General features: G+C 40.4%; 1 protein-coding gene and 1 long non-coding RNA gene across 3 annotated transcripts in view; one reads left to right on the top strand and one right to left on the bottom strand.

The window, feature by feature from the left end:
• Nucleotides 1-16639, top strand: part of BMP5 (bone morphogenetic protein 5) — a 123656-nt gene that overhangs the window by 83820 nt on the left and 23197 nt on the right. Inside the window, exon 4 of the mRNA XM_084752394.1 lies at nt 10856-11050. Coding sequence (XP_084608520.1) covers nt 10856-11050 — 195 coding nt within the window. The remainder of the gene's footprint in view (nt 1-10855; nt 11051-16639) is intronic.
• Nucleotides 13252-16569, bottom strand: LOC311580699. 2 transcript variants are annotated; one of them, XR_014773566.1, is made up of 3 exons: nt 16469-16569; nt 13551-13654; nt 13252-13375 (listed from the first exon to the last, which is right to left on the bottom strand). It is a non-coding gene; the product is annotated as an uncharacterized lncRNA (long non-coding RNA). The 2 variants fall into 2 exon arrangements; XR_014773567.1 differs by lacking the exon at nt 16469-16569 and adding an exon at nt 16107-16325.

The following is a 16639-nucleotide window of genomic DNA, read 5'->3' as shown; positions in this document are numbered from 1 at the left end:
ATTTTTGGTCTGAGATTCATATTTCCATCAGATGAAACTTGGGGCTAAGCAAAAAGCATTTGGGGGGTGTTTTACCAAGCAGGAGGTAGGTCCACCCTTCATTCCAGCTGAGGCCTGCTGAAGGAGGGGACTTGTTTTTCTACCACCTCAGCCCTGCCCTCCAGACTATAAAATATTTGAAGTTGCTGAAAACCTTCCACACTGGACACAGACCGCTGGCATGCTCCGGTGTGGGTCTCAGTCTTTCTTCTTCTCCTTTCCTGGGGTCTCCTGAGCATTGATTGGTTCCCAAGAGTTCTTGCCACATGCCCCAGTTGCTTTGCCAGTGTTGCCTTCCCCTCCCCCCCACTAACTTCTTTCTCCATCCCCCCCATCACATCTCAAAATGAAGGCACCAGATACTTCCCTGCGAAGTGTTGAGAGACAGTAGCCAACTTTGCAAAGCCTCTTTCCCATTTAGGCTTCCCTCCTCTGAGCGAGCCCCAGTTGAAGAGGAGAACGAGCCTCTTCAAAAGCTTTATATTACCTGGAGTTCTAAGTATTTATTTTTCAGTTAAAAAATGGAATTAGAATATAGTTATGTAACTTCCCCTCCGACCGTGTGCCCCATGAGGCTTGCGTGTGCCCTTCCCTGTGTGAGTCAGTATTGTTGACATGAGAAAAGCCACGTTAAGCCCACCAACGCTCTGGACTCATGGGGGGAGGCAAGGCCTTCACCAGTCCACGTACGCATACTGACGAGTAAGTGGTTACGTGTTGGCTAAAAGCAGCACGTCCGAAGAGCACTGCTCACACAAAGAGTACTACCAGAAGCTTCCATGTCCCATGTACTTGTAGGAAAATGACTCCCTTAAACCACTCCTTCACAGAGACCCCCTACGAAGGTTAGCGAGCTCACCACCTTCAGCTGTGTGTGGCAAACCTGCCTCCTTGTCTAGCTGTATATAAGGAATGCAGGGGTTACCGGAAGCTGGTGCATCTCCATCGGAGTGTACGTCCACCCACTTCCAGCTCTTTTGCAGGCTCATCTGTCATTTCCTCTTTGCCAGGTCAATTCCAAAGGTGTGCGGGTCTTGGCCATCCCTCCCTGCAAACTTTCCCATGCCATTTTCTTCTTTTCAAATTCACGAGCACCTTTTCCTTGAGCGTGTGTGTGTGTGTGTGTGTGTGTGCGCGCGCGCGCGCGCGCACATGCGTACCACATAGGTGTGTGCAAAGAGGGCAAAAGAGGGAACCAGCTTCCTCAGGTGTGGAGTTACAGGCATTTGTCAGGTGTCCTGCTTGTTAAAGAGGGTGCGGAGAGCATCCTAACTTTGGTCTTCACAGTAACACAGGAAGGAATCTTTACAAACTTGTTTCTCCAGCCCCTCTAAAGTGTCACTTTACCTTAATTTGTCAGTCAGAGCTCTACATATTGGTCTACTCATTCCATCTTTTGTTTTCAACATATTTGAAAATATCTTATAAATTATAAAGGTATAAAATATAAAGCAAATGGTTATGTTTAACATTGCTCCTTTAAATGTTACTGTAAAGATGATAACCCTGGGTCCCAGGAAAAACCATTACCTTCAGTCTTTAAACATTGACCATAATTGAGAATTCATATGAAGAATTATTAAAAGAAAATCTTATCTTGTGTTCTAAAGTTCAAAAAAATTTCAAAATACCACTTATCTTTCAATAGTTTAAAAAAATCTAAGTCTTCTTTGATTGTGTTTGATTTTTATGAGTCAGTGTAAAATATCTTAATTTGAGCAGCCATGTAAAATTATGTTTGGAATAGTAGAAGGTTGCATGCTTATATCTGGAAATAGGCCTGCATTTATACTATATAGCTAAAGCTATGCATAGTTTCATCAAAGTTGAAATCTATAGCTAGATTAGAAGATTCATAATTTATGGCTATACTGACTTGAAGTATGTATGGAATTCAAGTAGATAGAATTATATCTTGACTACATTCCTTAAAATGTAATACGAGCATAATTTAGTATATATGTTAGGCAGAAAATTCTATACACATTTAAAATAATGTTTCCAAGAAGGGCAAAATCCATGTATATATTAGAGTTACTGAATACAAGACTTATGCATACTAGAATCAAACTTAACCACAGGCTGAACATGTGTGAGGTCAAGTAGACACGTCTGTGAAAAAACAGGGCATTGGTTTGCTTTCTGTGGAGTCGGCTGTAAAGGGCGCTGTATGAATTCCTTCAAAGGGAAGTTACTTTGTTCACATTCTATCGCAGGTGTTCTGGGTTGATCAGCCAGCAGCAATACGTTTGCAGGGTGAAAGCACTTTGGGATTTATGCTAACATTTTTGAGTGATATCAGCACTCACACTCCGATAAATTCTGGAATAAATGAATTGAGATCACGTATCTGACAGGGAGAGGGAGAACCCTGAATTAGAAGCATGCAGCAGTACACAGCACGGTTCTGAAGAATATCTTTAATAACCCTGTTTTTAAAGAATTAAAGAATTTAGATCTGGGTAGGGGCTTAAGGTTTACCGCCTGTATTGTCCTTGGCTGGTGCCTTAGTTTGAGCGGGAGACCTGGTGGCACTCAGAGGAAGGACAGCAGGTTACCAAGAAGAGACTTGATACCCTATGATCATATAGAGGGGGAGGTAATCCCCCTCAGGAACAGTCATAGGGGAGGGGAGTAAGGGGAAATTGGGAGGGAGGGAAGAATGGGAGGATACAAGGGATGGGATAACCATTGAGATGTAACAAGAATAAATTAATAAAGGAGGAAAAAAAATAAAATTAAAAAAAAAAAGAATTTAGACTTCTCATTTTTTTTTAAAAGAGGAATCAGCTAGAAATACAAGCCAGTAAGTTTAGGATAGGTTTCTGCCACAGTATTCTACCTTCTCTGCTACTGTAAGTCTGAAATAGCCTCAGTTGTATTCTTGGTGAATTTGCTATAATGCTCTTTTTCTCATTACTTATTCAAATCAGTGAGGTTAGAATGGTAGAAACTGAAATCTTAAACCTCCATTCTCAGTCATCACAAAATTTAGTAGAGTGGAGTTCAGTCTCCTTTATTTTTCTAGTGATTCCTATTTGAAGGCAATAGTTTTTGTTTTTAGAAGACACCTTCATCTTAGTTTTGCTCACATTGTAATTAACAAAGCAACGAAAAAATGGCATGTAAATACTAAGAATTTCTTTTTTCTTACTTTGTACCCCCACAACAAATATAAGGTGAAAAAAGGATGACTTTTTGCACACAAAGATTGACGTGGCTTTTCTAATTCTATAGGAAAAAAAAAAAGACAATACCAGTGCCAGGCCCAAATTCTAGCCTCCTATACTTTAAAGAAATTAATTACTGTACTTCTATGTTAAACATCAACTGAGCGTACTCCTCACAAATAGCATTCCTTTGTTCCTAGCAGCCTTCATTGAGTCACTGGAAGGCTGCCACATCCTTCTAAGAGCCCCCAAGCCTCTCCACTTCTCTCTGAGTCTTCCTCACTCCTGTGGGAGAGCACATGCGTAGCTAAACTTGAACAATTCCTTGCAACCAAGTTCTTTGCCTTCTGTTTGCATCCTCCCTCTGCATCCCTGCCCCTTCCCAGTCTGTTGCTTTAAGACATGGATATTTGCATGGGTATTTTCCTCTTGTTTAGCATTGTCTCTTGCATTGGTCTTCTGATTGCTGGCCTGTCAACCTTCCAGAGAGCCCCTCCCATTCTCCGAAGTCTCTACTGATTTCAACGCAGAAGACTTTTCTGGGCCTCATTCTGCTGTGGGCATCCTTCTCACATAGGGAGAATCTATTTTCTCTACTGTGTCACTCTTGTTAACCAAGTTCCAAGGTGGTACCAGCTCCAGTGTTTTACACAAACTTGGGTTTAAAAGGCTTGCTGTAGTTCCCTTTTGTTTCTAGGATTAGAGGGGCAAAGACAGTAGTGGAGGTAGAAGCCAGTCTGACTTACGGACTCAAAGTCATTTCCTTATCATCTTTGGTACCTCGCTCTGAGTAGCTCCTTCCATCCCCACCCTCTGCTTCTCCTTACATAATACACGCTGATTGCTGATCATGGGTTCCCTCCCTCTGCTCCTCCCAATGTCTTTCCACCTATCCAGAGCCACACCCTTTCTGTCTCTCATTAGAAAACAAACAGGCATCTAAGGGATAATAATAAAACAAACTAAAATAAGACAAGACAAAAACCTAACACATTAGAATGTGACAAAACCAACAAGCAGAAGGGAGAGAGCCCAGGAGAAGGCATGAGAAGTAGAGATCCACTCATTTGTACACCCAGGAATCCCATTAAAAACTGGAAGCCATACCGTGTATGCAAATATGTACTGCAGTGTAAAAGAGAGGTGAGAAAAAAATATAAATAAAATAATAAGATAAATTCTTTTATTAAAAAGGAAAAGCTCTGACTTAACATTAGGAGACAAGGAGCCTCCAAAGATGCCATTGAGTCTGTTTTCCATTGGCATCGACTGCTGGGCATGCGGCCTGCCCTTCAGAGCTGTTTGTGTTCCCAGTGAGTCTCCCTTGGAGGTAACTAAATTTTTATTTGCCAGTGGTTATCAATTGAACATTGCTTCTGGGTTAAGGATGGGGGCATGTGTCCACTTCTCCTTTCATCTCTAGGATCCCCAACTTGCACAGGCCCTGGGCATGCCGCCTCTGACCCTGTGAGCTCATCTGTGAATTGATCACGTTGATTCAGAGCGCCTTGTTTTCTTGGTGTGCTCTGTCCCCTCTGGCTCCCTCTTCTGCAGGGATCTCTGAGCCCTGAGGGGAGAGGTTTGATGAAGACATCCTGTTTAGGGCTGAGTGTTCCAAGGTCTGTCTGTCTGTCTGTCTGTCTGTCTGTCTCTCTCTGTGCTGTGTGGCTGTGGGTCTCTGTAATAGTTCCCACCTGCTACAGGAGGAAGCTTCTGTGATGATGGCTGAGCAAGGCATTGATGTATGAGTATAGCAGAAAGTCATCAGGAGTCCTCTCCTTTTTTTTTTTTTTAATAGCAGTCTTTGGTTTTACCCTAGGTCCCTGAGTTATCTGGTCTTAGGTTCTTGGTCACCAAAATGGTGTCGAGTATGAGTATGGGTTCCATCTTGTAGTGGGAGGGCCTTAAATTACATCAGGTGTTGGCTGGCTACTCCCACAACTTTGGGCCATCATTTCACTAACATATTCTTGTGGCCAGGACACCACTGTAGAGCAAAGGATCGGTAGCAGGGCTGGTGTTTATGGTTCACCTTTGACAGTGTACAGGGTACCTTTCTGGACCTAAAGGTAGAACACAGGGGTGAAAAGGCTCAATGTAGGCACCAGGTCAAATTCTCCACGTTCTGTGAGTTGTATGTGTGTTGTCTTCAGCAACTGGACCTTGCTGTCAGTTTATGGAGAGCAACCTATAGTGTTGGCAAAAGCCAAGCTTGTTTGGGAGACCCATTGGCCAACAATTAACCGAGATGGAACCCAATCTCGGTCCTAGGAGTGTTATTTGCTAACAAGAGGTGTTCCGCTAAGGCCCTGTCTTCCCATTGTCTTGCAATTTCACTTAGATTGCTTTCATATATGTGTATTCTTTAGGGAGCGTCTTCAGTATTAGACTTCTGTACCACCCTCACCCTTTAGCTGTTTCCCCTGTGTTCCCTTCATCATCTGCCTTTTCCTTCTCCACTTGAGCCTCCTATTCCAGCCCCTGCCCCATCCATTCACAGCTATCTACTCTATTTTTTTCCCTAGGGAGATTTATCTGTCTCCCTTAGTCCCTTACTTTATACCTTGGTTATCACTGATTTGGCAGCTATCTCCACGTATAAGCAAATACATACCACAATTGTCTTGGTTCTGGGTTACCTCACTCAGGATGATATTTCCTAGTTCCATCCATCTTAGAAATTTTATTATTTCATTTTTAAAAAATGGCTGAGTAACACACTGTTGTGTAAATGTACTACATTTTCTTTCTTTTTTCTTTTTAAAAATTCTTTCAAGACAGGGTTTCTCTGTGTAGCCTTGGCTGTCCTGGACTGACATTGTAGACCAGGCTAGCCTTGAACTCACAGTCATCTGCCTGCCTCTGCCTTCCTGCATGCTGGGATTAAAGGCGTGTGCCACTATGCCTTGCTCACATGTTCTTTATACATGCATCTGCTGAGGGACATATAGCTTGCTTCCAATTTCTGGCTATTATAAATAGCAATGAACACAGCTGAGCAAGTGTCTTTGTGGTAGGATGAAGTGTCCTTTGGGTATATTCCCAAGAGTAATATAGCCGAATATTGAGGTAGATCAATTCTCACCTTCTTGAGGGGTCACTACTGACTGGCTGTACAGTTTGTACTCTCGCCAGCATTGCATGGGCGTTTTCCTTACTCCACATCCTCACCAGCACGAGCTGCCATTTGTGTTGTTGATCTTAGCCATTCTGTCAGATATAAGATGGAGTCTCAGATAGTTTTGATTTGCACTTTCTTGATGGCTAAGGATATTTGAACATTTCTTTAAGTGTTTCTCAGCCATTTTGGTTTCCTCTTTTAGAATTCTCTGTTTAGATTTTCATCCCATTTTTAAATTGGGTTATTTGTTTTCTTGATATCTACTTTTGTGAGTTCTTTATATATTTTGGACATTATTTCTCTATCATATATGTAGTTGGTAAAAATCTTTTCCTATTCTGTAGGCAGCTGTTTCCTTCAAATGTGTCCCTGTTGGAGTGAACCTGCTCAGGTCTAGCTATGTCATGATATGTATAAGTCCTGAAGTGCCTAATTATGGACTCAGGCTAATATCTTTACCACTCCTATATTAATGATGGTCTAATTTCACATCCCATTTTAATTTCCATAATACGTTCAACTTGTTTTTCTGTCACTGTATTTATTTTTCTAACTTGTAAATAACTAAAAAACAAGGTCATCTTTGAAGAGCATTGATAATATACAAACACAGTTTTCCTAAATGAAGATGATTTAGGCTTCATCTATTTCGTATTTCCAGTAACTGACACATACTATACATTTATTCATACAATGAAACATGATTAAATATATTTTTAAAAAGTTTCACCATCTTTATTATATGAAATATATTCTAATTGAATGAAAAAAGCTGGTCAAAGCTCAAAAGGTTTGACCAAATATAACCAATGTAGGTATATTTTGTCTAGAGGAGCAGATCAAATAGATAATGTTTTTAGAGTGTAGGTCAAGACCAAGGGCAATAGAGTAAGCGTGAATTTACAAAATCTTAATTTTTGCTTCATTGCTGAAGTAAAAAGGATACCAAGAGGAAATTTAGTAATAGAAAGTTGTTTTAAAGGGAATTCACATTGATTTGAAGGGATAGTTTGCTTCATATACAGTATCTTCCTTTGCAAATTCCAAGAACACTGTTATTTGTAACACATATCTTTCCAATTTTCAGAACGTAAATCTTTAAAGCAATATTAATTCTCTATAGCTAAAAAATAAAAATACGGAGACTCTTTGGAATTAAAAAAGAGACGTTGCAAACTGAAGGAAACTTGGAGCTTGGAGTTAAGTGTCTATTTAGCTATAAAAGTGAATGTGTATTGTAATGAACAGAAAACCCATTTTTCCACTGAAGCTCTTACAGTAACTTGTTTCAGAATCAGAAAGATCATATATTAAAAATGGTCCCTGCAATCATCAACGTATACAAGTAAGGTCTAGCTACTGTTAAATTAACACTTCGTTAAAATATCAAAGTAAAAGTTTCAACAAATACTTTTTTATGTTATATTTCAAAACAGGGCAGAAAAAAAATGAAGAACAGATTGCCAGTTTTTCTGTCCCACAGCAGTTTAGTTTCTCAGTTTGCATTTTCTTTTCTTTCGGTGAGCTCTCAGTCGCTGGAAACTCTTAAACCGATTTCAAGGGCTACACCTGAATAAACACGTTGTAAAAGTGTTTATGTATTGAAGTGGGTCAGTTCAAGGCATGGCGTTTGGCTGGGACTTCTAATTTCTCTTTTTACAGCACGGGGGCTGCCAGAAGGAGGAAGTCTGAGCTGAAATAATACATTTGTTACAGTGGAAGCAAAATGGAAACTACTCTAACCACAAATCAAACTGCCTCTTTCATTCATGCCAATGATAAAGTTTTCCTCAGAAGTATATACACTTTGGCACAGAGCCACCATAAGTTTGCATTTGAAAGGGAAACTTGTGTGCTTATTTGTTTAAGGTTTACTGCTTGGGTTATTTGTCAGTTCTTTTCCTGGTAGGACCGAGTGCACAGGGCCTTGTGACGCAGATGCCCTTATTCCTTCTTGTAGACAACTTTTCTCTGCCATAGGACACTCGTTGAGGATGCCCACGTTGCCTGGATCGGTGCAAACTTTCTTTTGAAAACTAGCATCGCGACATGTGCAGGACCCCCTGTGTCCCTCACAACAGCTGTGTGAACTCTTACAACACACTCTTCTTTTCTGATAGTAGAAAGTCTCTCCCTGTACAATTCACGTGCACACCAAACTGTTTATGCTGCCAAAATACACTGTGTTAAGAGAAGGAGCTTATTTGTTGGATGCCTTTGATGTAATTTTAGGGACTTGTTTCCATTTTCTTTCTTCTATGGCTGGTTAGGTCTTGTAGTGGGCCTTGTAGTGGAGGTTGCTTCATAGTCTTTGCTGAATAAACATTTTAAGAAAACATGTACATTTCTCAAGGGGTAAGCCAGAGTCAATCATGCACATATTTCCAGCCATGTTATTTATTACTCTTAGAGGATCAGTAACTTCATCTCTAGACCAGTAACTGCAATAAGTCTGAGCCATTTCCAAATAGAGCTACAGCATAAGACTAAATAATTAAAAAAAAAGACTAAATAATGCACCCTTTTTGGGTGATTTCCATGGAACTGGAAACCAATCAATGGTTTTCTTTGTGTCTATAGATATAACATATATAATAAATACACATATATTACATACATTATTTAGTTACATATTATACAAACATATAATTTAAAGTGACAGTTACATTAAATCAGGTACATAGCAGTAACTAACTCCTACAGTGTTTGTGGAATCATATTAAACAATGCATAGGAAGCACCTAGAAACCTATACAATATACTCACAGGAAGTACTCCAAACATATTGGTACAATTATAAGTATTATTGCTATTCCATGGGACAGGCAGTTTACAACACATCAGTTTCTAGAGCCTAGGACACCCTCAATTGTAAAGGGTTTTCTTTCTTTGATGTGTAGCCACATCTAGAGACTAACAAGGGTCTAAGATGTAAAGTACAAGTGAAACAAGAGTTGATAAACTCACTTAGAGCTTCCTTCTGTTTATTGACAGTTGCCAGACTTCATCTGAGTCTTCTGAAGTCTCAGTCAACTTTCAGTTTGTGGAAACTCACTGGGAGAAAAATTTAGAAATTTCCATGTTACCAAGGGCTGGCTCTCCAGCACTGTCCAGCACTCTCCTGAGTGCTGTATCTGGCGAGGGACAGGGCTGTCTCTCCCATGCTGCCTCAGTGTGTGTGTGTGTGCGTGTGCTTGTGTGTGTGCGTGTTTGTGTGTGTGTGTGTAGCAGAACCAGCTCTCCCGCACCCACATCATTCACAGCATGTCATGCTACAGCTGACCAGGGGTAGGGCCAACTCAGTGGCTCTCATGCCTTTGGGCCAGCTCTCTGATGTCACTTAGGAGAGCCTACTGTCCCTCACCTGGGCAAAGTGGGAGAGCTGGCCCTGATGGTGTGGGTGTGGAAGAGCTGACAGGCTGCCCAACTTAGCTACTACCCAGGCCCAGATCCAGGACTTTCAGTTGGCACATCACAACATCTACGTCATCTATGAACTGTTGGAGCTTGTGAAGGGGCTGGTCCTGCAGGACCAAAGCTGCAGCATCTCTCACACAGGGCAATAACAGTATATCTGAGAGGAGTCCCGACGAGGATCCAGTATTGATGGTGTAGCAGAAGCCAGAGGCCTCAAACTACACCAATGATTCATCACAATGAACATTTGCCAGTAAAGATGAGTGGACAGAAGGGCACACTGTGTGACACACTGTGACACACCGCAGCTCCCACTTCGAGATGTTCATTTTAATTAATTAATTAATTAATTTTTATTTATTTATTTTTTGTTTTCTTTTGAGGATGGAGGGCAGGTGTGGAGCGATGGAGAGACGAGTGAAACTGGGGTGCATGGAATGAAATTCACAAAGAATCAATACAAAGTTTTAAAACAGCTCATGTTTGTTTCAAAATATTTTATAGCAAGAATGGAGTTCACAATAAACCTGCATTCTCAAGGAAAAGTCTCGCAGAATTACCCAAAGCACTCTACAATGGTAGAGAAAACGACTTTGTGAAGTTGGCCGACGTGGCCAGAAGTGAATGGGAAAAGGCTCTCAGTACTGACTTCCACGAGAAAGGCTGAAACTAGCTGAAAAAGTGGAAATGCCCTTCATGCATTCAATCTTTATCCCTTAGAGACACCTTGTGGGGCCTTTAGTGCAGAAAGCTCAGAGTTGACTTTGGAACTTATATTTGATGTGGAAATTTCCAGGCTGATGGATAAGCAAGTTTATGACCTTCCTTGCTGTCTGAGAAAGTGTCGGTGGATGAGAGCAAGCACGGGATGTTGCCTGGTGTCCCTCTATGTGTTCAATGCTGTGGCAGAACAAGACAATTAAACAAATACGCCCAAGCACTTATCTGATCATAAATATCAAGGTTTGTAAGAATCTTGGTCTACAAAGAAAACATTCTGATAATGCTTAACTTATTTTCTCCTTTTCAAGGCACTACAGAACTCATCCTCATGATTTTTTTTAATCTCTTTTCTCATAAAGTAAATGTTTACTTTACTTTGTCCTAGGGCGCAGCATCAATGTAAAATCTGCTGGTCTTGTGGGAAGACAGGGGCCTCAGTCAAAACAGCCGTTCATGGTGGCCTTCTTCAAAGCAAGTGAGGTGCTTCTTCGATCTGTGAGAGCAGCTGGCAAACGGAAAAATCAGAACCGCAACAAATCCGGTTCTCCTCAGGATCCGTCCCGGGTGTCCAGTGCTGGAGGTAAGAGAAAGTGAGAGTGATGGTCGTGCTCCGAGAATTACTGGGTCATATGTTGCAAGCCAAGTTGCCATAATAAATTTGCCAGCTGCATATACCTTCATTTGGTATATTAAATCATCTAAGTGATGTTTCTAGCATCCCCAGAATGTTTCGCCAGTGAATCACTCAGTAATTCATTTAAAAATAACTATGATGGGCCTTCATGTGTTGAAAGATTCCATTCAAATTAAAATCAAGCGGGCAGTAATAAAGTTATGAAATGGCTAAGTCAACAAAGTCTAGCCCAAACGAAATGACACAGCTTGCAGGCTAACTTCCCCGAGGGATGGTCAGCAAGGTGAATTCATCATGCAGTTCTTTCTTTCCTGTTTAGGTGTGCATCACGTGTCTCAGATTCCTTCTTGAAAATAGGAACAGGGCAGACTGTCAGAGAAGCAAGGTGTGCTTGTATTTCCCTTAATTATCAGGTGGATTGATAGCCGGACTATCTGGTTACACGCATACATAAAACTTTTCAGCAAAATATTACAAGTGTACAGCTGGCATAGATCTACTTTGAATTTAACTTAATCTCCTTTTGGCTGGGAAAGAAGAGAAAGCATCACAGATTAGGAAGTAGGCAGTTGCCAGTGACTTAACTGCATACTGTATGCTGAGAAGGACCTTGCTTAGCCTAGCACGTTTTATATGAGGCAAAGTTGGTGTTTACATTATTACAAGAATCTATTTCCATCCATGAAAAATAAATTTGGAGGTTTACTAATCCTAGCGTATCTCAACTTATTACAAAAAAAATTGTTTACTGATATGACTTCTATGGCTCCATCTGTAAAGCCACCATATGTACAGTAATTTGCTGGGGGCAAGGGATGAGCAGGTGTATAGAACACCCATGATTCTCACTTGCAGTATTTCAGTAAATTAGGAATATACTTTCAAATAGCCTTTGCTATTATTTTTAAAATCTCCATTTATTTTTAAGGTTACTTCAAAGTCACAAGTCTCCTAGAGCTTGGGATTCTCAAAAGGTGGAATTCATTCGCCTTCCTGAAGTGTAGCTGCCGGATTAATAATCATGGTAGACAGAAGTTTGCCTTGTATGTCTAGAAACAGAAGCAACAGGAGAGAATTATATGTGGTGCTACATTATACTGAATTAAATGTTACATATAAAGCGAAGCTTTCAAATAGAGTTCTACTGGAGAATAATGGTAGTTTTATGCTACTTTGTTAAAGACACTCACAAAATATTTAGTTTGGCAAAAGCTATAGTCTCTGAGTATGAAAATGGAGAAATACAATCTAAGGCTCCCTTTTCTTTGCAAATACTAGCTTGTCAAAAGTATACATATTCAGGTAGAAAGTTTCTGAGTTTGATTAAAATGTTTTTATCTCAATGTAGCACTGTGCATCAAGAAAGGGGTTCTTAAAAATTGAGTAGAATAGTAAACAATTTTTTTTTTGCAGAAGCTTGAAAGCACAAAGGATAGCCATGCTCTTATTATTCAAGCTTGTAATTACTCTGGCAGAAGGTTCCAGCAACCAGAATCATCAAAGTCCTTTTCCCGGTGGGCCGACTCCATTTATCTTCTCTTCTTGACCACAAAGTAACAAATGTACTTCTATAACCATAGATGAATAAAACACATGGAGCAAAAATCGAGAGCCCTTTCCCCAGCTCCCCAACACATTTACTGCATAGGATTATTATAATATAGGCCAATGTTTCCTTTTGCAAAGTTTGTCCTTGGCAAGCATCTCTGTGAAATACGTGGTAGATGGTTTTGAGGCTCATTCATATTTTGATAATAAGAAAGTAGCTGGTTTTCTGTGAGACTTAACCTTTCAATAGGTAATAATCAAGGAGACTGGAAAAGCCTCATAGGATTTGAGTTAAAAGGCAGGGATGAAAGAAAGGGAACGGTAATATAAACCAAACACTTGATACCTGGGGGACTTGAAATGCCAGGGAAAATGTAAAATTATCCAAATATAAATAGTAGATGCCATAGTAGAACCAGGCTTTTATAGTAACTGATGGAGCAAAGGCTCCCTGACTAATGCACAGGGAAGGTAGATTTGAGGCAGTAAGGATAGACAAACTGCAGGGTTTTAAAAAATACATCCCATAAAATATTAGCAGTCTGAAAAAGCATAAGGCGTAGGAGAATTAAAATCCAGGTGGGGTCACTTTATTTTACCCTACTTGTCCTGATTCAAAGACCCCTACACTGGACACGGCCATGCACTCGTATAATCCCAATACTCAGGAGGCCGAGGCTAGAAAATCCAGAGTTCCAAGCCAACCCGAGTCATCCAGAGACTCTGTGGAAACATAAAAACAGAGGGGAGGGAGGAAGGGAGGAGAGAAGGAAAGAGGGAGGAGAAAAAAAATCACATTTCATGCTTAGGACTTCTCCGTGTTCCCTGTCTTGCTCATAGTCCTATGGGAGAACCAGAAGAGCATCTACCACAAGGTCGGAGCTCAGCAAACTCTTACCAAACAAATTATCATGTTGATTACTTCTGGAAAACCAATGCCTTCATTCAAGTAAATACTTGTAGAAGCATCCAGTTCTTTGGCAAGAAGATTGAGCAGGTTTCCTGTGGAAGATAGTGACAGTGTCTCATTGACCATACACAGTGAATTTTTTTTTTTTGAAATTTGGCTGATAGAGGAAAGAAAAAAAGCACTTGCTATGTTTTAAGCCGGCCACTCTTGGGGATACAAAGGCTTTAGGTCGATAAGGTTTTCAAAGAACCCATGAACCATGATGTTGTTTCAAGACATGCTCAAAAACAGCAGAGGATCCAGAGCCTGTGAAAGCTAACAGGAAAGATGCCAAGTCTCAGCTCATGCCAGAACTGCTGGAAAACCGTTTAGCACATGCTTAGTACTAAGGATCCCTGAGAGTGGCTCTGGTCATGCGGTGGTCCTGCCTAAAGCCTTGGTAGCTTCTCGGGGTGGTTCGCTCACATAGTTAATCCTAACTCAAACATTCCGCTCTTACTCTCACATCAAATAAACATTACCTCGTTGTAATGTATACAGTGGAAACCTATGCCTCTCGAAACCTATCCAAGCAAGAGACTAGAATCAATTAAACTATCCAGAGTGCTTTATAACATATAATTAATAGGTCATCAGTAAGACTCCATAAACAATATGTTTTATGTATTTCAAAGGTGACTTAGTCACATTTCTAGAAAAATAGCCCAATTCTTTTATGATGTTGCAGCATTTTTAATAAAATTGGAATTAGTGTAGCTAGTCACATCGTTTTTTTAAAAAATGAACACTCTGCTTGTTTCCAGATGAGATCTCTAAAATAAATACTGTCCTGGAAACCCTGCAATGCTACCAACATAAAAATGCTTCTAACATATGATTTGTATAGACGTTAACATTAAAATAGATTATTCTGTGAATCGGGAGAGGTTTTCGAAACCTTACCCAAGCTATTACTCTGGCACATCCAGTATGTTATTGCCTGGACCCATTTCTTTATTGGCACATTTTGTTTTCTCTTGTCTGTTATTTAGTACTGACTACGTTGCTTACTAGTTGTGCGGTTTTGAACGTGACCACTAGCTGACTGTTGATCTTATGTACTCTGTCTGTGAGTATGAAAACAAAGCTAGACCAGAAGTAGAAATAGTGAATGGGGGACGTTTGGGAAGATTTTGTTTAGAGAAGTTGATCACATAGTTGGATTCTAAAGTTCTTAGATAAAATTTTATGTCAATAGCCTCGAAGGCAGTGGTTCTCAACCTTCCTAATGCTGGGACCCTTTCATACAGTCCCTCATGTTTTGGTGACCCCCCCATCATAATATTTGTTGCTACTTTATAACTGTAATTTTCCCACTGTTATGAATCATAATGCAAACATCTGATATGCAGGATATCTGATAAGTGACTACTGTGAAAGGGTTGTTCGACCCCGAAACGGGTCATGACCCACAGGCCAAGTATAGCTGCTCTATTGTGTAGAGGTCATATGTGTGGTTACAGGCGTGCTTGGCCAAACAGAATTAAGGAAACATTCTGGTATCTGTTAATTTATTGGCTACTGTTTTGTGTCTTAAATTTATACCCATAAAAGTGAAAATATCTCTATACACACAAAAAGCAGCAATCCTAGGTTGGGTTGCATATATTCAAGTTGATAATTCACTTAGAGTGGCCTGTCTCTCTTTTTCAGGTTTATCAAAAATTACCCTCAAGAATACATCAAACTCACTTTGTTGAATAATCTATTTTGACCCTCCTTGGGCTGCGCTCATCATTTTCTGTGAACAAATTAATTTTTTTTGGGTCCTAACTCTAATTGCTTACTCCCTTTTTTCTATTTAAAAAGTAAGAAAAAAAAAGAAAGCTAAAAAAGCTCTTTTGCTTCGAAACAAAAAATTTCAGCATATTAGTTTATTTAAACTGTTGTCATACTTAAATGCTAAGTTCTACTTTGGATCTCTCTCTCTCCTCTCTCTCTCTGTCTTTCTCTCTCCGTTCTCTCTGTGTCTCTGTGTCTCTCTGTCTCTGTCTGTCTGTCTCTCTGTGTCTGTCTCTCTCTGTCTCTCGCCGTCTCTCTCTCTGTCTCTGTCTCTCTCTCATCTACATATAGATATGTGCATCTATCTACCCCTCAGCTGTCAGCTATATCTGGCATCTACCTTCTATATGTCATCTACCTATGATACATCTTAAATAAAAACATTGTTGGTACATACATGGAGGTTTTTTTTTTTTAACTTACTTTACTAGGTTATGATCCCATTTATAATCAGGCCGGTCTATCTTCAAAATATATTTATTTTTATTGATTCTTTGGAAATTTCACACCATGTACCCCCAATAATTCTCATTTCCTAGTCCTTTTGTGTCCATCTCCCTCCCTAGTGACCTCTCCTCCCAATTAAAAAAAGCATAGTAATAGTAATAATAATAATAATAATAATAATAATAATAATAATAATAATAATAACAATAATAATAGAAACAAAACAAACAAAGAAACAAGCGAAACAAGTCCAATTTGTGTTATCCATACACTCACTGGAGCATGGTCAAATTCTCAGTGGGCTTCAGCTTAAGTAAAAATAAGTCATTTTCTTCCTGCTCCCCGGCCAGAAACAGTCTGCTGCGGGGAGACAACATCAGCATCCTTATCACACTCCCTAAGAGTTCTTTTCAATCGGTCCCTGCTTAGGCTACTACTCTTTTTTGAGGAGGGGTTGGGGTGGGGGTAGCAGTTGTCACAGAAGCCTTCCATGTCCCTCCCTCTCTAGTGTGTGTCTGCACTCATCGTTATCACTGCCGATGTCGCGTCCTTGCTCTTTACAGTCAGCAGGAGCACGGGTCAAGGGCTTCCGCATATTTTCTGGCAAACAAAGCCCCGGTTGCAGTAGGATCACTGACCCAGACCGTCCTTGGAGGCATCCGGGAGGTCGGTGGCAGCACATGCCCCAGACACCTACATGGCCTTTGGTGGTAACAGGGACCATAGGCATCAACACAGGCCCTGGCTGTGGTAGGACCAACGGCCCACATATGGGTCTTGGCTGAAGCTCACTATGATGTAACCATGAC

The sequence above is a fragment of the Acomys minous genome, assembly GCF_964271855.1.
Source record: "Acomys minous genome assembly, chromosome: 13".
Lineage (NCBI taxonomy): Eukaryota > Metazoa > Chordata > Mammalia > Rodentia > Muridae > Acomys > Acomys minous.
This window is presented reverse-complemented; position numbering and strand designations above follow the sequence as displayed.